Below are 25,162 nucleotides of genomic sequence, written 5' to 3' on the forward strand. Positions count from 1 at the left end.
AGACATGGGGAGAACGTACAAACTCCTTACAGACAGTAGATGGAATTGAACTCGGGTCGCTGGTGCTGTAACAGCATTACGTTAACCACTACACTAGCCAATGTTGTTCCTGTCACTAAAGGAATTAGCCATGGGATGCGAACTATTTTACCTTTTCCAGATATATAGAACTAGAAGATATAGGTTGTGTTCCACAAATTTGAAAAAAATCCATGGAAAAATTCTCCATTACTGCAGGAGTCGAGCATGCAAAAGCCAATGGATATCATACCACATAATAGAGCTTCTGTGCAACTTTAATGTTTTAACAGAATGAAAGCCTGGAACTTAATCAAGGTGGTTGCCTCAGTTGACTATTCACACAAGTTAGCAGGCTGGCTGGACAGCATATCCTTATAAATTATACTGTGCTAAAGCATGAAAGCATGTCCAAGCATTACTCTCATACTGTTTATACAAGCTTTTCCCAAGAACCTCAATTTCAAAGCAGACCACATTGAATGCAATCATTCTGAGTTCCAAGTCCAGAATTGTGCACATACATAAATCACTTGATCTATATTTTGATATAGATTTGGCTTTGATTTTCATTAAACTGTTTACAATATAGAGAAATCATGCATCTCAAAGCAAAGCTGTGATGATATTTAACAAGCCAATTTTCAATTCAAACTATAGGTCTATGAATGAATGACTTGTAACACTGTCCATGACAGGAGAGAACAAGCAATTCTTTGAAAGTTTACTCTGACACAAAACACCTGACCTATATTCCTACAACTATGTTCTCATTTAAAATTTTAAAGGAGCATTTCTAACTAATGACAAGTAAATCACCAACCAAGATTACTGTACAACATTCTGAAATATTAATGATTAAAATGCTTTTCATTTACTCATTCAGACATTGTGTCACCATCAAGGCTGGCATTATTGTTCACTCCACATTAACTGCCCTGTAAATTGACGTAACAAGCTGTTGGTCTGAGGTCACATGAAGAACAGAGCAGGTAAGGGCAACTGATTTTTTTCCCCCCCACAAGACCACTGATCAAGATATAGGAAAGTTATTCAGCAACAAAGCCTATTCTACTATCAGGTGGATCTTAACTGATCTGAACCTCAACCCCATTTACCATTTTTGGTCTGTATCCCTTAATTGCTTTATCTGCAACATTTAATCCTTTGGAATTATTTGGGTACAAAATTTCAGATTTCGATACTTTGACAGAAAAATGTGCTTCTGATTTCATCCTCTCTTCTTTTTCAATCTTTTTATTAAGTTTCAAATTAATATACATAACATTAGTGATTATACATATGGTACCAAGAGATCAGGATAACAATAATAACAGTTAATATATACACCCACAGGGAGTAAAATATATAATCTGGACCTCCCAATCTCTTACTAAATGAGCATATCCACACTCCTGGATGTGACACTGTTCTTTCAACTTCTCCAAGTCTATCTTGCCTAAGATTTGGCAACCAAACTAAACACAACATTCCAGAGGGCATCTGACATATCAATTCTTCATGTCTGAATAACACATTCTTTGAGATAGCTTTTGATTAGCCTTTTACTAAATACCTCTTGTACCTGTACACTAGCGATTAGTAAATTTTTTTTAATGCAGGTAATATCATACCAGGCAAATGCAAACTAAGAGAACACAGCCTCACCAAGTGCCATAGTTACTGGCAATACTCAATACGAGACATAGCTCCTTAAAAATGCATTGCACCTCTTGAAATTTAGACGAGATTTCTACTGCAATGGTTATGTGGCCCTTAATCAAAGAATTCAAAGCAAAATTTGGGTCGTGAGTGCCTATATTCTTTAAAACTGAGTTGTGTTTTCCCTTCCCCAGTCTCTAGAAATTTGACAAATCAGCCATGCGAGTTGAGCAAGAGTTAGCAGCATATAAACCAATGGAAAAATCTCAATCAAGTCTAATCCTGAAATCCATCACACACATTACCGATGCTCATTGGATTGATATTCCATGAAAGAACTCTAACTGATTTTCCCTTCTTTATCACAATGGTGTTTATCACATCTACCACCTGCCTCAACTTCTACCATATAAATCAGCAAAGACTGAAAATCAAACCTAGGATCTTTGCTTTGATTGAAATTTGCAACAATTAGCATGCAATAATTTACTACTGGAGTACAGACAAAATGTTTGTTAATTAACAGCATCTCTACTAATTTCAGGGTGCACAGACATGTTGTCAATGGACTCAGTGTACAAAATCACTACCAAATATTCAATAGTGAACATATTCAAGCCAATGTATATTAATGCCTTGTAATATATTTGCATGATTCTCTTAATTTGTTACCTACATTGCTCCCCATACCACTCTTGATATTGCACTACAGCATTACACAAATGCTCTTTCTGGACAAAAGTGAAATATGGAAGGACTAAATTGGGAACTATAATTCTAGCCTTCCCCCTGCACCCCCCCAACAGTTAAGGTGGACAGAGTAATTATTTAAAATGGCCAACAAAATGTCTGTGACCCCAATGTAGCTGGTTTAAGATACCAGAGGTCACAGAGCAGTGCCCAGAACATAAATAAATGGAAAGTAGGTTGACCTTTGTTTTAAAATGACGAAAGAAAGAAATAATTAATTATGGTAGGCACCTTAGTTGAGGATAAGATTAAGATTTCAGTTTTCCTAATAACAACTTGCCTCAGGAATAAAAACACTGTTACAAAATGCAGTAAAATGAAGCAAGGATGGAACTATAGCACGCCAAATGATCATCATTGATTTCCACTATAGAGTTCCCAATCCAAGCATAAAGTGATCTCTACAAGATTTAATTTCATTTAAATTCACTAATTAACACCTTGAAGTTCTACACAGTTTGATTCTGTGTATAACTGCTGCTCAGGTGTACTGATTTTGTGAATGTAAAACTTGAATGAAAGTTTACTCAAACTGGGTCATTTGTAATTGACAACAACGTTAATGCATGCTTAACAATTCAGGGATAGCTCCAGATTCCTCTGAATACATTCAATGTATAATCACAAGACAAGAACCTTCAACCCTACTTTTGACACATCCGATCTATCACGTAAACCAGAAGATATTTTCCTGTTAAGGTCACTGTTGAGAGGCAATTTATCATACATACTCTTCAACTCATGAAGTGCAACTGAGACCACCAAGTTTTGACAAGATTACGCTGAACTCCATGTAACATTGCCAATGTTAACAAACAAAAGTCAAAGGTCACAGCAGTGAAGCTTGGCCTTAAATCACAGTTGTAACATTGGAAAGCACATCAGTCAGCCTGCAGATGAACATATGAATTAGGAGGTAAGCCATTCGGCCCCTTGAACCCACTCCAGCGTCTGATATAATGGCCAATTTGATTGCAATTGCATTTTCCATTTACCCACAGTAACCTCTCAGACCCCTGTATTTATCAAGAACACAGCAAGATCTCAAATGATAATCAGCCAGATCATTGATTTTATGTTAGCTGAGGGATATTGGTCAGCATGATGGGGAACAGTCTCATGCTATTCTTCAATTATAATCGAGGCTCAGCATCATCTGATGACATCATTTACTGCCCTCAGTATTACCTTACATTGAAAATATCACATTATAACAAAAACATTTACCAATATTCTATCCATATCTGTCCAATTATCTCAATCTGTTTCAGCGGCATCTCTTGCCTGACACAAGATTGTGGATTCCTGTCCTACACCAGAAATGGAGCATATAATCTACGCTGAACCTGCAGTGAAGCACTGATGGAAGGTTGCACTCTCAAAGATGCAGACATTTGGATGAGATGATAAGCTGTTCTCTCAAGTGACCTTCAGAAGTCCAGAGTTATGGAGTCATAGAATCATACAACATACACCAAGTCCACAGTCAAGTACCCACCTGCACTAATCCTAAACTAATCCTATTTTATTCTCCCCCTAATCCTACCAACTCCCCCAGATTCTACCACTTACCTACACACTAGGGGAAATTTACAGTGAGCAATCAACCTTCCACCCCACACATCTTTGGGATGTGGGAGGAAACCCAGGCAGTCACAGGAAGAACGTACAAACTCTGCAAGGACAGAACTAGGTATCGAAATTGAACCTGGGTCACTGGAGCTGTGAGGCAGCAGCTCGACTGGCTGTGCCCGTCTGCCGCCCTAAATTATTTCAGACTACAGAAAGAGCATCCTTCAGAATATAAGACATAGTATTAGGTGAAGGCCACTTGGCTCTTCAACCCAATTCATGGAGACCACAGCTATTTGCGCCTCAATGCCGTTTTGCTGCACTGTCCTATCCCTTGATTGCCTTAAGAACCCAGAAATCTTTCACTGTTATTCATAACAGAGTCTCCATAGCCCTCTGGAGTAAAGAATTCCAAAGATTCACCATCCTCTGCCTGAAGAAATTTCTCCTCTCCTCAGTCCTAAATGACATACCTCCCCTGATTCTGAGACCGATCCTTCATTTTAGCTACCTGAGCAAGGGACAACATCCTTCCTGTATTCCAGCCGAACAGGAAGAATTTTGAGAGTTTCAATAAGATCTCTTCTCATCCTCTCGAACTCTGGTCTACTCTGCTCAATTGACATATCCACCATCCCAGAAACAAAACAAATGAATCATCACTGCATTCCCTCCAAGGCCGGTATGTTTTTTTTTATTAAGATCACCAAAACTATGCACACTATTCCAGGTGCCACCTCACCTACATCTTACATAACTGCAATAACTCCTGTATTCAAATCGTCTTGCAAAAAAAAACCCAAGGTACTATTTGCCTTCTTAATTGCTTGCTGCACCTGCATATTAGCTTTCAGCAACTTGTGTACATTTCCATTTTGTGTACCAGATCTCACAATTGTCCATTTTATTATTGCATCCACCACATTCTTGTCCATTAATTCAGCTTGTCTCTATCCCCTTGAAGCCTTTTTACAACCTCTACCTTACAGCGATCTCACCTAGTTTTATACCATCAAACTTGCAAATATGGCAATTGGTCTCTTCAGCCAAATCAAAATGGGAATAGCTGGGGCCCAAGCACCAATCCCTGCAATATCTAATTAGCCACAGCCTGCCAACCTGAGAAACTTCAGTGTATTCCCTGTCCTTGCTTTCTGCCTGATATCGAATTTTCAATCCACATGTTCACATGCACTAAACTTGTCAACCACCCATCTATTTGCCATATTATCAAAAGCAATCTGAAAATCCAAATACACCATATCCATTGTTTCCCACTTATCCATTCTACTAAGATAAGATATCTTTATTAGTCACATGTACTTCTGTGTGTTTCAATGTACAATTTTTGCGTAGGGTGTTCTGGGGGCAGCCCACAAGCGTCGCCACGCTTCCAGCACCAACATAGCATGCCCACAACTTCCTAACCCATACGTCTTTGGAATGTGGGAGGAAGCTGGAGCACCTGGAGGAAACCCACGCAGACACGGGGAGAACATACAAACTCCTTACAGACAGCAGCTGAAATTGAACCCGGGTTGCTGGCGCTGTAATAGTGTTACGCTAACCACTACACTACTGCGCCTGCCCCCCAATCTCACCTTCAAAGAATTTAATAGATTAGTCAATCATGACACTCACTCTACTCAATTCAGCATCGTGATCACGACTTGGGTCTCACTAATGGTCACTAAAGATAGACAATATGTTCATTTACCTCATTGCCAATTGTGGGAGCAGGCTGTCTAGAAATTAGTTGCCACTTTCCTACTTGACAACATTGACAATACTTAAAGAAAGTATTTCATTGACTTTGAAGTGCTTCAATGCAGCCTCACATGGGATATAGTAACCAAAGCTCATTGTTTTTCTTCCCCCAAGTGCAGGTGAACTGCCAGTTGCAGCAATTCCCCTCCACCATCAGGTTTGTGAACAGTCTATGAACATTACCTCATTATTCCTTGACTGCACGATTTATTTTTGTAATTTATAGTAATTTTATGTCTTGCAGTGTACTACTGCCGCAAAACAACAAATTTCACGTCATACAAGTCAGATATAATACATCTGATTCTGAATTCAATGCAACCTCCCCTTGGTGCAAACAACTAACAGTTATCAGCACCCACAGCCCCCAGTGCCCCTACCCCCTCCTGAAACCCCGCAGCCTCCTGTACCTCTACTGGCTCCTGAACACCCATAGCTTCCTGTGTCCCCACTCCCTCCTGAACCCCCACAGACTCCTGTGCCCCCTCCAGAACCCAGCAGCCTCCTGCGCCCCCTCCCCTTGAACCCCAGCAGGTTCCTGTACCCCACCCCTAGAGGCAAAGAGAACAACCCGAGGGGAATGGGGGAAGAGGTGACTGGGGGTATGGGGGATGGGAAGGTGGGACGGGGTACGGGGGGGGAAGGTGGGACGGGGTACGGGGGGGGAAGGTGGGACGGGGTACGGGGGGGGAAGGTGGGACGGGGTGGGGAAGGTGGGACGGGGTACGGGGGGTGAAGGTGGGACGGGGGGGAAGGTGGGACGGGGTACGGGGGGGGAAGGTGGGACGGGGTACGGGGGGGGAAGGTGGGACGGGGTACGGGGGGGGAAGGTGGGACGGGGTACGGGGGGGGAAGGTGGGACGGGGTACGGGGGGGGAAGGTGGGACGGGGTACGGGGGGGAAGGTGGGACGGGGTACGGGGGGGAAGGTGGGACGGGGTACGGGGGGGAAGGTGGGACGGGGTACGGGGGGGAAGGTGGGACGGGGTACGGGGGGAAGGTGGGACGGAGTACGGGGGAGGAAGGTGGCACGGGGGAAGGTGGCACGGGGTACGGGGGGAAGGTGGAATGGGGAGGTGGGGAGGGGAGGGAGGGGGAGGTGGGGAGGGGGAGAGGAGGGGAGGGAGGGGGAGAGGAGGGGAGGGGGAGATGGGGAGAGGAGGGGGAGATGGGGAGAGGAGGGGAGGGGGAGATGGGGAGAGGGGAGAGGAGAGATGGGGAGAGGGGAGAGGAGGGGAGGGGGAGATGGGGAGGGGAGAGGACAGGGGGGAGGGAGGAGGGGAGGAGAGGGAGGAGGGGAGGGGGGGAGGGGGAGGGGGGAGGGGAGGGGAGGGGGGAGGGGAGGGGAGGGGGGGAGGGAGGGGAGGGGGGAGGGAAGAGGGGAGGGAGGGGGGAGGGAAGAGGGGAGGGAGGGGGGAGGGAAGAGGGGAGGGAGGGGGGAGGGAAGAGGGGAGGGAAGAGGGGAGGGAGGGGGGAGGGAAGAGGGGAGGGAGGGGGGAGGGAAGAGGGGAGGGAGGGGGGAGGGAAGAGGGGAGGGAGGGGGGAGGGAAGAGGGGAGGGAGGGGGGAGGGAAGAGGGGAGGGAGGGGGGAGGGAAGAGGGGAGGGAGGGGGGAGGGAAGAGGGGAGGGAGGGGGAGGGAAGAGGGGAGGGAGGGGGAGGGAAGAGGGGAGGAGGGGGGAGGGAAGAGGGGAGGGAGGGGGGAGGGAAGAGGGGAGGGAGGGGGGAGGGAAGAGGGGAGGGAGGGGGGAGGGAAGAGGGGAGGGAGGGGGGGAGGGAAGAGGGGAGGGAGGGGGGAGGGAAGAGGGGAGGGAGGGGGGAGGGAAGAGGGGAGGAGGAGGGGGGAGGGGGAGGGGAGGGGGAGGGAGGGGGAGGGGGGAGGGAGAGGGGAGGGGGGAGGGGGAGGGGAGAGGGGAGGGGGGAGGGGGGAGGGGAGGGGGAGGGGAGGTGGAGGGGAGGGGGAGGTGGAGGGGAGGGTGATGGAGGGGGAGGGGAGGGGGGAGGGGAGGGGGGAGGGGGAGGGGAGGGGGAGGGAGGGAGGGGAGGGGAGGGGGAGGGAGAGGGGAGGGGGAGGGGAGAGGGAGGGGGGAGGGGAGGGGAGGGGGAGGGGAGAGGGGGAGGGGGAGGGGAGGAGGGGAGGGGGAGGGGAGAGGGGAGAGGGGAGGGGGAGGGGAGAGGGGAGGGGGAGGGAGGGAGAGGAGGGGGGAGGGGACGTGGGACATTGGACGGGAGGGGGAGAATGGACCCCAGCCCCAGGGCCCTCCCACCACCCGCGGGGCTCCGGGTCCCATTCCCCCCGCTGCCACCCGACTCGCTCTTACCCTTTGTAATAGGCCTTCATGCGGACCTGGTGGTGAGCGTCGGCCGGGCACGACATCACGCTGTCCCTGCTGGTGGGCATCCCGGCGGCCGGCGCCCTCCCTCCCGCCGCCCGGCCAACAGACAAAACGCTGCGCGCGCACCCCGGCCCCGCCCGCCGGGCACCGGGCACCCGGGCGGCGTGGGGGGGTGCGCAGCAGCACTTCATATCAACCCGAAGCACATTTCACACACAAAACCATTCTTAAACGTATTATAAATCCAACTTCTTCTCTAAAATCCCGTCCTTTCCCACAGGGTAGTATACTTTCTGTCGAACCTGGCTGAAATTGTGTAATAGCCTCATCCAAACACCCCTCATTTTGACGGGTTGGACGGGTCGCATTCCGGACCCGACGTCAGGCGCATACCGAGTAAGAGCGCATGCGCGAAGCGCGGGGGTTTCTGGGACTTGTAGTCCGCACCTGGTTCGGTGCCCAGGTGTGTTGGTGCAGAGAGGTGCGGCAGCGAATAGCTCCATCGGTTCATTTATTTCCATTAGGTTTTTCTTGCTTCTTATTTTATGGGGAGCGGTTCAACTCATTTTATAAATGCACTTCCAAGCCATATTTCAAATTTAGATCCTGTATGAAAAGCTCTGCGAACTTTCAACAGTAATAAAGATGCTTTACCAGTGCAAATAGCACTGTTGCGAAATTGCTTCGTGTTGCAGCCGTCTGTTTCCTTATATAAGCTCCATAACAAAAACGAAAGTACACAAGGAAGTTTTATTGCAAACGGGGTGTATTAATTTTATCGTTTGCATTTAAATCATCAGTTTAATTATGTATTACACATACGAGGAAGTGACTTACAATATTCCATCAATAGCACATTTCTTTTTCGAGTGCATGGCATCTTCCCCACAGGTTCGACACAATTCTCTCCCTTTGTTCACCTTTTCCATTGCCTCCTCCCCTTTTACCTAGAAAAGTTAAACTCCCCCACCTGGTTCCTTCTGCCTGCACACCTATCCGCCTGGGTTTCTTCTCCCTTCGTCTGCCTTTCGTAATCCCATTCCCCATCTGGTTCCAACTGCCTATCACCCCTCCCTTATCTGGTTCCACTTATCACCTTCCAGCCTCCGTCTCTTCCTTCCCTCCACGCTACCCGCCTGGTTCCTCTGCCCAATCTTTGCTCCTCATCTGTTTTCACCTATCACCTGTAGGTCTCTGAACTTCCTGCCTCCCCCACCCAGCTCCACCTATCAGCTGACTCCATCTGCCCATCATCCCCTACCTCAACTGGTTCCCTTGTCTCACCCCCTCCCTCTCGCCTCGTTACTGGCTATCTTCCCTCTGCACTCTCAGCCCTGGTGCTGGGCCTTGAACCCAATATGTTGACCATCCCTTTGCCTCCACAACTGCTGCCCAATCCGCTGAGTTCCTCCAGCAGTTTGTTCTTTGCTCCTAACTACACACTGTTGCTCGCCTCAATGCACTGCGTAATGAATCGATCTGTACGAACAGTATGCGAGACAAGTTTTTCACTGTACCTGACAATAACAAACCAATACCAATGAAATAGGCAACTTTATTTGCATGCTTGGCGCCAGACTCCCAAAATTGACACTTTATTCCGTAAGAGATTACTTGATAGGGTCATAGAGTCATACAACATGGAAACAGGCCCTTCAGCTCAACTCATCCATGCTGACCAGGATGCCCATCGAAGCTAGTCCCACAGATTGAGGAAAACCATTTAAGGATGTTCTCAATGCCCACTTGGAAAAAATGCAACATCTCCACTGATTCCTGGGAGTCTCACACTCAAAGTGCAGAAGGTGCATTCAGCTTGGGACTGAGAGGCAGCCCGAAGGAAGGAACTCGTCACCTCCCAAAATACCCATCCACCTGCCCCCACCAAGCACCTCCTGCCCCACAATGGCCTCATCACCGTCTCAGAATCCATAGAACTGGGTCTTCCTTGATCCTAAGGAGAAGATGTGCATAAAGTGCAAAGAGAAAAATCCGTTACTATTAAAGCCAAATTTCTCAATGGCATTTTCACTACCACCATGACCTTAACACAAAGAAGAAATACAAATTCCTGATATCAGCATTTCTCAAGGCTCTTCTCTGATTGTTATACTGTGGTTTGCTCAGACAGTATCACATTCCATTTCGTCTGGTAACCTTGATTGCTTTATCTTAAACAGCCCAGTTGTTTGACTCAGCTTTCTATGAGTATCCTCATAAAGTCTCCTGGAAATTCACCAACACTGTTTTTCCTGATTTTTCTGAGTGTGATTTAAGAGAACACCTTCGCCACAAAGGGAGCTCAGTAATTCAAGTTTTTCTTTGCAATACAATAGAACTCTGTCTTAACAACAGTTCAAGTCAAGTCAAGTTTATTGTCATGTGCACAAGTGAGATGAGATGAGATATCTTTATTAGTCACACGTACATCGAAACACACAGTGAAATTCATCTTTTTGCGTAGAGTGTTCTGGGGGCAGCCCGCAAGTGTCACCACGCTTCCGGCGCCAACATAGCACGCCCACAACTTCCTAACCTGTACGTCTTTGGAATATGGGAGGAAACTGGAGCACCCGGAGGAAACCCACGCAGACACAGGGAGAAAGTACAAACTCCTTACAGACAGCAGCCGAATTGAACCTGGGTCACTGGCGCTGTAAAGTGTTACGCTAATTGCTACACTACTGTGCCTGTTGCTGAGGTAGGGTTAGGGTCGTAGAAGTCATTTCAAGAACCTGATGATTGTAGGAAAGTAGCTGTTCTTGAACCTGGTGGTGTGGGACTTCAGGCTTCTGTACCTCCTGTCCAATGGGAGCTGTGAGGAGAAGGTATGACCCAGATGGTGGGGATCCTCGATGATAGATGCCACCTTTTTGAGGCAGTGCCTCCTGTAGATGCTGTCAATGGTGGGGAGGGCTGTGCCCGTGATGGACTGGGCTGTGTCCACTACTCTCTGCAGCTTTACCCATTCCTGTTCATTGAAATTGATCTTCCAGGCCATGATGTAACCAGTCAGGAACCTGCACAACCCTAACCCTACCTCAGCAATGGAACACCACGGACCACCTCTTGCACTGCCATGGACTTATCTTTGATTGTGGGTTTTTTACATTAATGTCTTGTTTCTCTTCACTGTCATGTATAATTCATGTATAATTTGGATTCTGCCTGTTGTCTGTACCTACGTGCCTGTGATGCTGCTGCGAGCAAGTTTTTCATTGTACCTGTACCTCACCGCACTTGTGCACATGACAATAAACTTGAGTTGACTTGACTTGCTTACATGATTGAGGTGGAAGAATTGCAGCACAGTGGCACAGCTGGTGGAGGCGCCGCCTCACAGAGCCAGAGACACCGGTTCAATCCTGACCTCAACTACTGTCTGTGTGGAGTTTGCACGTTCTCCCTGTGACCGTGTGGGTTTCCTCCAAGTGGTCCGATTTCCTACCACATCCCAAAGATATGCGGGTTGGTAGGTTAATTGGTTACTGTAAAATTTACCCTGGTGTGTGGGTGAATGGTAGAATTAAGGGGAAGTTGATGAGAATTGGGGGAGAATAGTGTATGTAGTGCAAATGGTGTTTGATGGTCGGTATGGACTCAATGGGCTGAAGAGCTTGTTTCCATGCTGTATCTGTCAAATCTGTGAAGCTCCATTTTTTATTTATTTCAAAAACGTACTTTATTTATAATTATTTGCGATGTACTGGTTGTAAATACAACCAGTACATCGTGACGGACACAGCCAGGTCCATCATGGGTACATCCCTCCCCACCATTGACAGCATCTACATGAGGCGCTGCCTCATGAAGGTGGCATCCATCATCAATGATCCCCTCCACCCAAGTCATGCCCACTTCTTGCTGCTACCGTCAGACGGGAGGTACAGAAGCCTGAAGTCCCACACCACCAGGTTCAGAAAGATCTACTTTCCTACAACTATCAGATTCTTGAACTGACCTGCACAACCCCAACCCTACCTCAGCAACAGAACACTACGGACCACCTCTCACACTGCCATGGACTTGTCTCTGATTGTCTTTTTTTTGCATTAATGTCTTGTTTCTGCACAGCCTTTTTCTCTCTCTCCCTTCACTGTATAGTTTATGTATAATTTATGTTCTGTGTGTTGTCTGTACCTACGTGCCTGTGCTGCTGCTGCAAGCAAGTTTTTCATTGTACCTGTACCTCACCATACTTGTGCACATTACAATAAACTCGACTTCAAATGTGTCTCAACCTTCCCTTATTGCTCTGATCACTTTAATTTTGTTACTACCTTGGCTGAGTATAGGTGCATTTACCTGTGTCAGTGGTAGTATTCCAGCATCTGGATCAGAAGGTAATGGGTTAGTACAGGAACAAGAGAGTCTTGCAATAACTGTATAGGGTTTTAGAGGGACCACACCTGAAATGCTCTGTATAATTTGGGTCTCAGTTAAGAAAGGAAATTCTTGGCTTCGAAGCAATGCAATGAAGGTTCACTTGGTTGAGTCTTGGGATGAGTGGATGCTCCCATGAGGAAATATTGAGCACAATGGCTCCTACACTTTGGAGTTGGGAAGAAAAAGAGATGTTCGCTTTGAAACTTAGGCAAATATAAGAGAGTTTGACAGGGAAGATGCAAGTCAAACTGCAGATGCTGGAAATTGGAACTGGAAACAGAAAATGCCAGAAAATCTCAGCATCTCTAGAAAGAGAAATAGTCAACATTTCGGGTCTGTGACCCTATTCCAGAACTCAGTAGAGTAGGTTTCCCATGTGAGGAAGTATAGGTGTCTCAGGATAAGGAATCCAACAATTAAAAATGAGGTGAGGAGGAACTTCTTCCCTCAGTGCAAATACTTGGAATCTTCTACCCCAGGGATTGTGGATGCTCATTTATCCAATATATTCGAAGCTGCGAAAGATTTCTGGATGGTAGGGGAATGAAGGATAAAGGGGATTAGGCAGGAAAGTAATGTTGGATTCAAGAATTAGATCAGCCACGATCTTACTGAATGGCTGAGCAGACTCGAGGGGCTGAGAGGCCCATTCCTCCTTCTATTCCGTATGTTCAAATCCCATGACAGAAACCTGAGGACAATAGTTCATGCAGACACTGCAATGTAGGATGAGATTTTAATCCAATACCATCTCAAGTGGATGCAAGACTTCCTTTGGGACTATTTTGAAGAGGAGGTGTTATCTTCCTGCTGTCCTGGACTAGTCAAAGTCACAAGTCGAAGTCAAGTTTATTGTCAGATGCACAAGTACACGTGTGCACAGGTGCAGTGAAAAACTTACTTGCAGCAGCATCACAGGCACAGAGCATCAGATAAGCAGCATTCACAAGAATAACATAAATTAAACATAAATGATACACAATTTAAAAAAAAACACAATTAGAACAAACAGAAGTCTACTTTAGTGCAAAGTGATCAAAGTGGTCGAAGTGTTCCTAAACTGAAGTGATTAGGGTTGTGCCGGTTGGTTCAAGAACTGATTGGTTGAAGGGAAGTAGCTGTTCCTGAACCTGGTGGTGTGGGACTTCAGGCTTCTGTACCTCCTGCCCCATGGTAGCTGTGAGAAGATGGCAGGGCCTGGATGGTGGGGATTTTTGATAATGGATGTTGCCTTGTTGAGACAGTACCTCATGGAGATACTATCAATGGTGGGGAGGGATGTGCCCGTGACATATTCGGCTGAGTCCACCACTCTCTGCAGCTTCTTACGTCCCTGCACATTTGAATTGCTGTACCAGACCATGATGCAACCAGTCAGGACACTTTCAACAGCACATCTGTAGACTATATTTAACCATTCGATTTCACTAAAACAGATTATTTGCTCGTGTGATATTGCAGTTTGTGGGAGCTTTCTGTGTATAAAGCAGCTGCTGGGTCTCTTGTATGACCATGCTTCTAAAGAATTTCATTGGCTGTAGTAAATGGGGACTTTCTTTGTGTGAGGGAACATGAAAACACAGGTCTTTCTCCTTTCAATGATTCTCCGCAGAGTCAAATCTTGGAAGGATTTTCTCTTTTGATGTCTGTTATTCTATCTGAGGAAAGTACATAGAAGGCTGCAGACTGGATGTGGCATGGGGAAGCTTTCTAGTTTCTATGTTCACGAGGTATTGTAGTTTACTTGATAAACCCATTGAGGGACAGCAGACTAGCAAAGTTTTAGTGATATCTCTGCCCGCACAAATTCATTTATTGTACAATTCTTTAAAAATGTGCTTACCAGTTTATAAGAAGCTGGCATGAGAATACCGAGACTTCAGATGTGAGTAGGAGTGGTTTGTAACAGACTCTTCATTCCCATTGTTATTGCCTGGATCTAGAGTTGACTGGCAGGTCTATAGTCGAGATACATGAAGATGATATAAACTGAATCCTCTCATTTGTAATTTCCTCTTCCTACCATTTGTGCCCAGTCTTTTACTCCATTACAAACTCTATTTTGCTGTGCAAGTGATTGGTAGCTTGACTCATGGCCTTTTATTAGTTTCCTTTGTCACATGATGAAGATTAGTTGGAAGAACTCTGCAGCATTTTCTGCATCGCCTTTCACACATAATAAGAATTGTATTTGTACTTTACCTTTCAACGCCTCACAATGGCCTCAAAGTGCTTCTCAGCCAAAGTAATTGCTCTCTGTTGCAATTGTCTAGAGCTGATCCAGACAGTTCAGAACCCTTAGTCCTATTTGACCCCGGATTTCCAAACACACATCTGTGTCATCACCGAGACTGCTTACTTCCATTTGTCTAAGGCTGCGCAATCCATCCTGCCTCATCTCATCTTGATGCCCTTTTTTTATTCCAATACATTTCTGTCTGACCTCCCTCATTCTACCCTCCGTAAACAAAGTCACCTGTCTATGTTCCAACTTGCAATATTCTTCCGAGTAGGGATGTTAATCCAATACCATCTTAAGTCTTGGAAGTGAACTTGCCAATGGTGGGGTTACCATGTACCGGCTGCTCTTGCCTTTCTATGTGATCAGGATCGTAAGTTCAGGATGTGCTTTCAAAGACCCTTAGCACTCTTTGGATAGAGTAACTCAGCACAGAAACAGGGTCTTCGGACCACCTTGTCTACACCGAGCATCAAGTCCTACTGGTACCTGAATAAGCAAGGCCAAGAGGGATATGGAATTAATACAGGCAAGAGGTGTTGGTATAGATAGGCATCATGGTCAGCATGGACGCAATGGGCTGAAGGGCCTGTTTCTGCGCTGTACAACTCCATGACACTGACCCCATTTACCAGCACTTGGGCCATAGGTACGTATATATTCCTTCGTCGTTCAAGTGCTTGTCCAGATGTTTCTTAGATGTTGTGTGAGGACCTGCTTTCACCACCTTCTCAGGCAGTGTGTTCCAGATTGCAGTCCTCTTCTGGGTGAAAACAAATTCCTCAGATTCCCTCTAAACCTTTCACTCCTCAACTTAAACCAATGCTGCTCTTAGTAAAAAAAAATTCCCAATGAGGCAGGTGTCTATCTGCCTTATCCCTGCCTCTCATAATTTTGTGTAATTTTAAATGTTATTGCTTAGAAAGAGGAGCTGATAGATTAGTTGAAATGCAGCACTTTCAGTTCTTATGACATCTTGCAAAATAAAATCACCAATAAGTAGGAAAGTGTAGAAGCTAACCTGTGCACAACAAAGGCCCACATGGAGCAACAAAGGATTAACCAATTACGATATCTTTTTATCATAGGCTCATTTATTTACTTGTGGCTCAGTTAACATTTATTACCCATTTCTAATTGTCCTTGAGAAAGTGGTGGTGAGCTTCCATTTCTGAACCATCTCTGCCCTTCTGGTGGGGGTACTTCCAGAATATTTTTGGAAGAGAGTTTCGGGACTTATACCCAGCAACAAGGAAGGCATGTCAGCATCTTTCCTTTCCTAGAAGGTTAAGAAGGTTCAACATCTAACTAACTTCTACAGATGTGCTGTTGCAAGTATCCTGACTGGTTGCCCAATATTCTATTCGAATGCTCAGGAACACAAGAAGCTGCAGAGAGTCGTGGACTCAGCCCAGTACATCACGGGCACATCCCTCCCCACCATCAGGAGTATCTACAGGAGGCGCTGCCTCAAGAAGGCAACATCCATCATCAAAGATCCCCACCATCCGGACCATGCCACCTTCTTGCTGCTATCATCGAATCAGAATCAGGTTTATTATCACTGACATGGGTGGCACGGTAGTGTAGCATTTAGTGTAACGCTATTACAGCGCCAGCGACCCGGGTTCAATTCCCGCCACTGTCTGTAAGGAGCTTGTCCATTCTCCCCGTGTGTCTATGTGGGTTTCCTCCGGGTGCTCCGGTTTCCTCCCACATTCCAAAGACGTATGGGTTAGGAGGTTGTGGGTGTGCTATGTTGGCGCCGGAAGCGTGGCGACACTTGCGGGCTGCCCCCAGAACACTCTACGCAAAAGATGCATTTCACTGTGTGTTTTGATGAACATGTGACTAATAAAGATATCTTATCTTATATGTTGTGAATTTTTTTGTTTTGAGGCAGCAGTACAGTGCAAGACATAGACATAAAAATTACTATAAATTACAAAAATAAATAAATAGTGCAAAAGAGGAAGAACAAGGTAGTCTTCATGGGTTCATGGACCGTTCAGAAACCTGATGGCAGAGAGGAAGAAGCTGTTCCTAAAATACTGAGTGTGGGTCTTCAGTCTCCTGGCTCGATCAGGCAGGAGGTACAGAAGCCTGAAGTCCCACACCACCAGGTTCAGGAACAGTTACTTCCCTTCAACCATTCGGTTCTTGAACCAACCTGCACAACCCTAATCACTACCTCAATATAGCAACACTATGACCACTTTGAACTACGATGGACTTTTTTTTGTATAATTTCTGTATTATTTTTAATTGTGCTTTTCTTGTGAATGTTGTGTCTCTAATGCTATGTGCCTGTGGTGCTGCTGCAAGTAAGGTTTTGATAAGATATCTTTATTAGTCACATGTACATCGAAACACAGTTTTGCGTAGAGTGTTCTGGGGCAGCCTGCAACTGTCGCCACGCTTCCAGCGCCAACATAGCATGCCCACAACTTCCGAACCTGTGCGCCTTTGGAATGTGGGAGGAAACCGGAGCACCCGGAGGAAACTCACGCAGACACGGGGAGAACGTACAAACTCCTTACAGACAGTGGCTGGAATTGAACCCGGGTCACTGACACTGTAATAGCGTTATGCTAACCGCTACACTACCGTGCCTGAAATGGTGCATACTGCAAACGTGGTCAAAGTCAAAGTCGAGTTTATTGTCTAATATACAAGTACAAGGACGTGTGTGCACAGGTGCAATGAAAAACTTACCTGCAACAGCATTCACAAAAGAAACATAAACATAAATTATACACAATTTTTACAAGAAAGAACACAATTAGAACAAAAAAGAAACAAGGTCCATTCTAGTGCAAAGTGTTGAAAGTGGTCATAGTGTTGCTATACTGAGGTAGTGATTAGGGTTGTGCTGGTTGGTTCAAGAACTGAATAGTTGAAGCGAAGCAGCTGTTCTTGAACCTGGTGGTGTGGGACTTGAGGCTTCCGGAGTGACCGCAACAGAGGCTATGAATGTTTACATTGGTGGATGGGGTGTCAATCAAGCAGGCTATTTTATCCTGAATGGTGTTGAGCTTTTTGAATGTTCTTGAACCCATAGTCAGCAAGGCAAGTGGGGCCTATTCCACTAAGCTCCTGCCTTGTGCCTTGTAGATGATAGAAGGCTTTGGAATGTTAGGAATTGAGTCGCTCACTGCAGGATACCCAGCCTCTAACCTGCTCTTGCACTTTTTGTATTTATATGACTGGTTTGGTTGAGTTTCTGTACAGTGGCGACCTCTAATTTATTGATGGTGGTATTGGCACTTAACTGGCAAGCTACATGTTAGACTTTCATGTTGGAGATGGCCATTGCCTGGAACTTCTGCAGTGCAAATATCACTTGCAGCTCTTTGATCCCCAACCGAATGTTGTCTCAGTCTCACTGCATGTAGGCATGGGCTGCTCCACATGCTGAGGTTGTGAATGGAATTGAACACTGTGTAATCACCAGCGAACATCCCCCACTTCTGGCCGTGTGATAGAAGGTAAGTCACAATGAAGTGGCCAAAGATGCTTGGGTCCGAAACATTGCCCCACAGAACTCTTGTAGCAATGTCCCGACGCTGCCGTGATTGACATCCAATATCCAGAACTGTCTTTCTTTGTGCAAGATATAACTCCAACCATTGGAGTGTGTTTTCCTTGACACCTATAAACTTCAGTTTTACCAAGCCTCCTTGATGTCACACTCAATCAAATACTGCCTTGATATAAATGACTATATTATAAGACTCTCACCTCATCTCTTTAGTTCAAGCTTGAACCAAGGCTACAATGAGGTCTGGAGCTGAGTGGTCCTGTCAAAACCCAAACTATACCTCCTGGAGCAGACGACTGAAGAACAAGTACTGAATAATAGCACCGTTGAGGCCACTTTCCTTCAATTTTCTAGTGATTCAGAATAGCCAGATTGGATTTGTCCTGACTTTTATGAAGAGGACATACCTGGGCAGTTTTTCACGTTGTTGGTGTAAATGTACCAGAACATTTTTTTTATGCATGGCTATTTCTGGATGGCGAGTCTTCAGTACTGGTCAGAATGTTGCCTGGCGCCTTGGTCTTTGCTATATCCAGTGCTCTCCATCATTTCTTGATTCCAGGTGAAGTGGATCGAACTAGTTGAAGATTGGCTTCTGTGATGAAGGGAGCTCAGGAGGACACCATGATAGATCTTCTCGCTGAATATCTATCTCTGGAGGTTCTAATTGCAAGGTCAGTCTTGACCAGAACATCAAGAGACTTCATACTCATGTTAAAATAATGGAATTACATCAGATCAGTTTACTTTCTCCAAAGAAGAGGGTTTGGATGACCTGAAAGAGGTCTTTAAAATTATAAAGGGTTGAAGAGTCCATGTCCACGTCCATAGATCCCTCAAGGTTGCCACGCAGGTCGATAGGGTTGTTAAGAAGGCATATGGTGTGTTGGCCTTCATTAGTAGGGGTATTGAGTTCAAGAGCCGCAAGGTAATGTTGCAGCTCTGTAGAACTCTGGTTAGACCACACTTGGAGTATTGTGTTCAGTTCTGGTCGCCTCATTATAGGAAGGATGTGGAAGCTTTAGAGAAGGTGCAGAGGTGATTTACCAGGATGCTGCCTGGATTGGAGAACATATCTTACGAGGATAGGTTGAGTGAGCTAGGGCTTTTCTCTGGAGAGAAGGAGGATGGGAGGTGATTTGACAGAGGTGTACAAGATGATAAGAGGCACAGATCGAGTGGACAGTCAGAGACTTTTTCCCAGGGTGACAATGGCTAACAGGAGAGGGCATAATTTTGAGGAAGACATAAGGTGGATGTCAGGGCTAAGTTTTTTTACACAGAGAGTGGTGGGTGTGTGGAATGCACTGCCTGCAGAGGTTGTGGGGGAAGATACATTATGGACATTTTAGAGACTCTTAGATAGCCACATGAATGATAGAGAAATGGAGGGCTATGTGGGAGGGAAGGGTTAGATAGATCTTAGAGCAGGAAAAATGTCGGCACAACATTGTGGGCCGAAGGGCCTGTACTGTGCTGTAGTGTTCTATGTTTTAAGAGACTGTTTCCACTCATGAAGACATAACCAGAAGCCATAAATACAATATAATTGCCTCAAAGTCCAATGGGGAATTTAAAACAAACTTCTTTACTTAAAGAGTGGTGAGAATGTGGACCTCAATCCCAGAGGAATTGGTCAAAGCAAATTGCATTTAAGGGGAACCTGGACCAGTATATGACGGAGAAGGGAATAGAGGGATACACTTGGGAGATGAGGAAAGGTGGAAGGCTCAAGAGGAGCATACTTGCCGGCATGGACTAGTTGGGCTGAATGTACCAACACCCAAGTTGGATGGCAGCACTGTTCAAGATGAACGCAGGAATTCACCAGAGTGTCCAAGGAAAAATCAATCTCTCAACCCAGCATTACTAAATCAGATAATATGGCTGTCTGGATCATTTCACTTTGGTTGAGAGATATTACTATGTTCAAAACTGGCTGTCTTATTTTTCTACACAACAGTGATTATACTTCAAGAATGTGTCATCAGCTACACAAATCTGGTACAATATGAGACCAAGAATGTGCTGCATATAATCTCCTTCCTTTTACTTTTCCCTCGATTAAAGAAAAGCAGTGGGATTTTTATTCAAGATTTAGAGAATTTAGCAGCAACACAAGTGTGTTAATCTCCATCCAGAGCACAGTAGCTCCTAAATTGCTTTTCACAAAAGGTCACGAACCAGTTGAGGGGAAGCGTGTGCTTGCATCTGGTATCAATTTTTGTACTCAGCTTAAGAAGCAGGTCCAATGGTACCTAATTGGTTCCAAAATTGTAAGCAGAAGAACCAGAGGGAGGCAACGGACATTAGCAAAAAGCAAAGTTTATACAAATATTAGTATAAACTGGAATAAACCACATTTACAAAAAGCATTTTCCATTTATACAAGGTCTTGAAAGTCACAAAAATTTTCTTGGACTATTTACAAAATATGACACTGAGCTGCATGCTGAGGTATTCGGACAATGACTAAATGGTTGGTCAAGGATGGAGATTTTAGGCAGAAACTTAGAGAAGGAAGGAGTTGTGGAGTCAACTCCAGAGGTTAGGGCTTTAATGGTCAAACGCCTGGCCTTCAATGGTGGGAGCGCTACATTTGTGGGAAGACAAAAGGGCCAGAATTCAAGGAAGCCAAACATCTTGGACTTGTATAGGGAGATAGGGAGGAGTGGGGCCAAGGAGGTCTTTGGAAATAAAAGGCGAGAATTTTAAGATTGAGGTCTTGCTTAACCTGAAACCTCTACACTTGGTCCGAGTTGGGAGACTGGTATCAGAGTTTCGCACAATTTCAGATTGTGAATAGGGGAGGCAATAGTCAAGCCTATACAGATGAAGGATGGGTCACAACCAAGACAAGGGAGTTCATAATCCTGTGATCATTCAAAATTAAAATAACGTCTCTTCTCTTTACACCGGCCACCTTGCATCTCCACTCTCAGTCCCGAAACATCGACAACTTCTCCCCCCAACCTGACGCTCCCACAGACGCTGCTCGACCCGCTGAGTTCCTCCAGCAGATTGTTTGTTGCTCCAGATTCCAACATCTTGTGACTCTAAAATAAATTCTCTGCTGAAACACTTCAAGGATGTTTCTCTGTATTAATTGGCTGTTTCTCAACTCTGACCTTTACGTTTTATTTCAAATCAAACGATTTTCATTGATTAGCAGCCTTCCAACAAAGTCATTGCCAAAGATGTCCTGAGTTCTTATACATAACGGGTACTCTTGCAAAAGTAAAGGCAACCAATGTATTATAAATTTACATGAGCCATTTGCACAAAACACAAGGTACTTCAGAACGAATCAGATGTATTTTATTAGCAAGATAGATATGTAAATAAACTCCATAATTGAGAAGGAAAATACATTGTTTGGCTTAGGAAGCATAGTTGAATTCCCACAATTGGAAATTCTCATTTTCCCTTGAGGTCACGACTAAAAGTTAGTGGTTAATACTCTCACGCGAGCTTCAGTTGAGCACTGGCAGGGTCCTAGACCACAGAAAAATCATAGACAAATCCCTTCCAGTTTCTGCAGACCAGTAGTGGTCACTGGATATGGAATCGATAACTGCAATTAAAATTGATCTTTCCTTTAATAATCCAGAGGCACGCTTTCCACTGGTTCCACTGAGATTAAAGCAGAAAGGACATTAAACTCTGCTATCATCTTGTCAGTTCAGTGCAGTAAATTGCTGAGCTGCCTTTGGTGCACAAGTTCCTGCCTTCAAGTGTCCAATACCTTGTGGTTACAATAAAGTTGTTTTTAATTGATTAGCAGCCACTCAACAAATTCATTGCCAAAGATATCTCAAATTCTTACACATAACAAGTACTCTTGCAAAAGTAAAGGCAACCAGTGCATAGTAAATTTATATGAGCAAATTGCACAAATCCTGGGGTACTTCAGTTGTATTTTATACTAATCAATTGTATTTTATGATTGGCAAGATAGTTACATAAATAAATAAATTCCATGAACAAGAAGTAAAAGACATCACTTGGCTTAGAAAGCATAGTTAAGTACCCATACTGGAATGTTTGAGGATGTATGGTAGGTCACCAAAGGCTCTTGCAAATTTCGACAGATTCTACAGAGCAGCATGGTAGTGTAGCGATTAGCGCAATGTTATTACAGCGCCAGCGATCAGGGTTCAATTCCCAATGTTGTCTGTAAGGAGTTTGTACGTTCTCCCCGTGACTGCGTGGGTTTCCTCTGGGTGCTCCGGTTTCCCCCCAGATTCCAAAGGTGTACGGGTTACTTGGTTAACAAGGGTGTAATTGGGCGGCGCGGGCTCGTTGGGCCAGAAGGCCTGTTACCTTGCTGTATAAATAAAGTTTAAAGTTTTTAAAGTACAGTGGAGAGCATTCTGACTGGTTGCATCACAGCCTGGTCTGGAGGCTGCAATGCACAGGATCACAAGAGGCTGCAGAAGGTTGTAGACTCAACTAGCTACATCATGGGCACAACCCTCCCCACCATTGAACACATCTTCAAGAGGCAGTCTCTCACCATCCGGGACATACCCTCTTCACATTACTACCATTGGGGAGGAGATACAGAAGCCTGAAGACCCACATTCAATGAGTTAGGAACAGCTTCTTCCCCTCCGCCATCAGATTTCTGAACGGTCCATGAACCCATGAACACTACCTCGTTATTCCTTTTTTGCACTATTTATTTTGTAATTTATAGTAATTTTTTATGTCTTTGCACTGTACTGCTGCCACAGAACAATAAATTTCACATCATATAAGTCAGTGATAATAAATCTGATTCTGATTCTAAAAGACAATTAGAACTTGCAGAACTGTTGTGTTGGAAAACACTTCCAATGAGATGAGTTCATAACCATGTATTTCTTTTGTTAGTTACTGCCGGCAGAAAAAGCAAAACATAAGTACTATTAATTTAAAATCAGTCTAGATTTATTTTGATGTACGATCTTTCAGCTAGCCTTTCATTAGCTGGATGTTCTCCGTGCTGGCAATCAGCCAGACATTTTTCTGCGTCAATTGATTGCAATTGAGGATTCGCAATTTGCTCATAGTTTGACTCAATAACATGTGCCTTAAACCAGAAAAATGTTGATACATAAGGCGGCAAGAATGTGAGGTATTTACTTTGCAGAGGGAAGGTATGTACTAGTTTAAAGAGTAACTTTTCTCAGACTCCTGCTAACCTCCATTCGAACAAGGCGTCTCGCCAGCTCCACTTAAAAATCCTTGCAGGGATGCAATTAATTTTATTGCTCATGTTTTTGAATGTGGATTTACGATGGAAAAAGGGCAGAGGAGATTGGAAACAAAAGGTTCAGACGAAACAGGCACAGGCTGTAGGGCAAGGAGCTCATTGTGGGAGTGATGTTTTCAAAACTCACTGTCTAATCTGCCATTCACCATCCCCCGATCCCTATCCTGACCTCTCAAAAGCATTTTACCACGGGAGTTAATCTGGGGGTTGCTGGCTGCCTAAACTCCATGCTAAACAAAATCTCTAAAAGGCAAAAGAAATCTATTTTGTGCTGTAACATCAAGTTACTTCAATAAGATTAAATATGAAAGCTTTGGTTCGACTTAGCTTTGCAAAGAATAAAATGCATCATTGCTTCAATTGGATGTCTTAAAACTTATATTGTTTTTAGGGAAGAAGACTCCTAAATCAGATAAGAATTGCGAAGACATTTTTAGGCAATTAAATATTAACTAATATCTTAGTTAATAGTTAATTGCTTAAAAATGCCTTCTCCAACTGTTTGACATTCATTTAGTCCACACACATTAAAAGTTAGCCGACCAATCTTTGTACACACACATTAAAGGTTATCTGACCAATCGTTATGCACAAGGACTTTTGCTATTTACATCCAACACTTATGTAATGTGACATTTAACTCACCGCTGCATAATTTTATATTACCTGCCCAATATACTTTAAGAATATTCATAGGACATACAACAGTACAGCACAGAACAGGCCCTTCGGCCCACAATGTTGGGCCGACGTAGCTAATCCCTCCTACCTACAGATTGCCCATATCCCTCCATTTTCTTCTCATTCATGTGCCCATCCAAGCCTCTCTTAAAAGCCCCCAATGAATTTGCCTCCACCACCCTATCAGACAACGCATTCTGGGCATCCACAACTCTCTGAGTAAAATACTTACCCCTCACGTCTGTTCCGAACCTACCCCCTCTCACCTTAACTGCACGCCCTCTGGTATTGGATCGCTTAATAATGGGAAAAAAATATCGCTTGTCCACCCTATCTATGCCTCTCATAATTTTATACACTTCCAACAGCTCACCCCTCAGCCTCCGTCGCTCCAGAGAAAAGAGCCCAAGTTTGTCCAGCCTCTCCTGATAGCACATGCCCTCTAATCCAGGCAGCATCCTAGTAAACCTCCTCTGCATCCTCTCTAAAGCCTCGACATCCTTCCTATAGTGAGCTGACCAGAATTGCAGCCTAAATGCGGCCTAACCAGAGTTCAATACCCAAATTCAATACATTAATATCCAAATTTAAAAATTACATCAAATTTGAGTAGAGCAAGCCACCTCTCTCTAAATCAGGGTGTATGAACTAAAGTGCCTTATTTTATTCAAAACTTCCCAAAGATTATAAATTACATACAGCATACAAATAGAAGCATTTATTGGTATGAGTTTAAAGCACTATTGGCACAAAAATAACCTGGTTCACACACCACACACAATCTGCTGGAGGAAAACAGTGGGTCAAAACCCTGCACCAGTCGACAGTTCCTTTCCCCCACACAGATGCTGCTTGACCCACTGAGTCCCTCCAGCAGATTGTGTGTTGCTCCAGATTCCAGTGTCTGCTGTCTCTTGTGTACCATTTTGCTACATTTCACAAATGGAGATAAAAGA

The 25,162-nt window shown here is 44.8% G+C and overlaps 1 protein-coding gene across 1 annotated transcript in view; it reads right to left on the reverse strand.

Annotated features, from left to right (window-relative positions):
* prkci (protein kinase C, iota) overlaps window positions 1-8,207 on the reverse strand; it is a 79,320-nt gene extending 71,113 nt beyond the window's left edge. The window contains exon 1 of the mRNA XM_052017329.1: window positions 8,088-8,207. Within this exon, the coding sequence (XP_051873289.1) occupies window positions 8,088-8,167 (80 nt within the window). The 5' untranslated portion in view covers window positions 8,168-8,207. The remainder of the gene's footprint in view (window positions 1-8,087) is intronic.
* Between the last annotated feature and the right edge of the window lie 16,955 nt (window positions 8,208-25,162).

Source organism: Pristis pectinata, chromosome 6, assembly GCF_009764475.1.
Source record: "Pristis pectinata isolate sPriPec2 chromosome 6, sPriPec2.1.pri, whole genome shotgun sequence".
NCBI classification, from domain to species: domain Eukaryota; kingdom Metazoa; phylum Chordata; class Chondrichthyes; order Rhinopristiformes; family Pristidae; genus Pristis; species Pristis pectinata.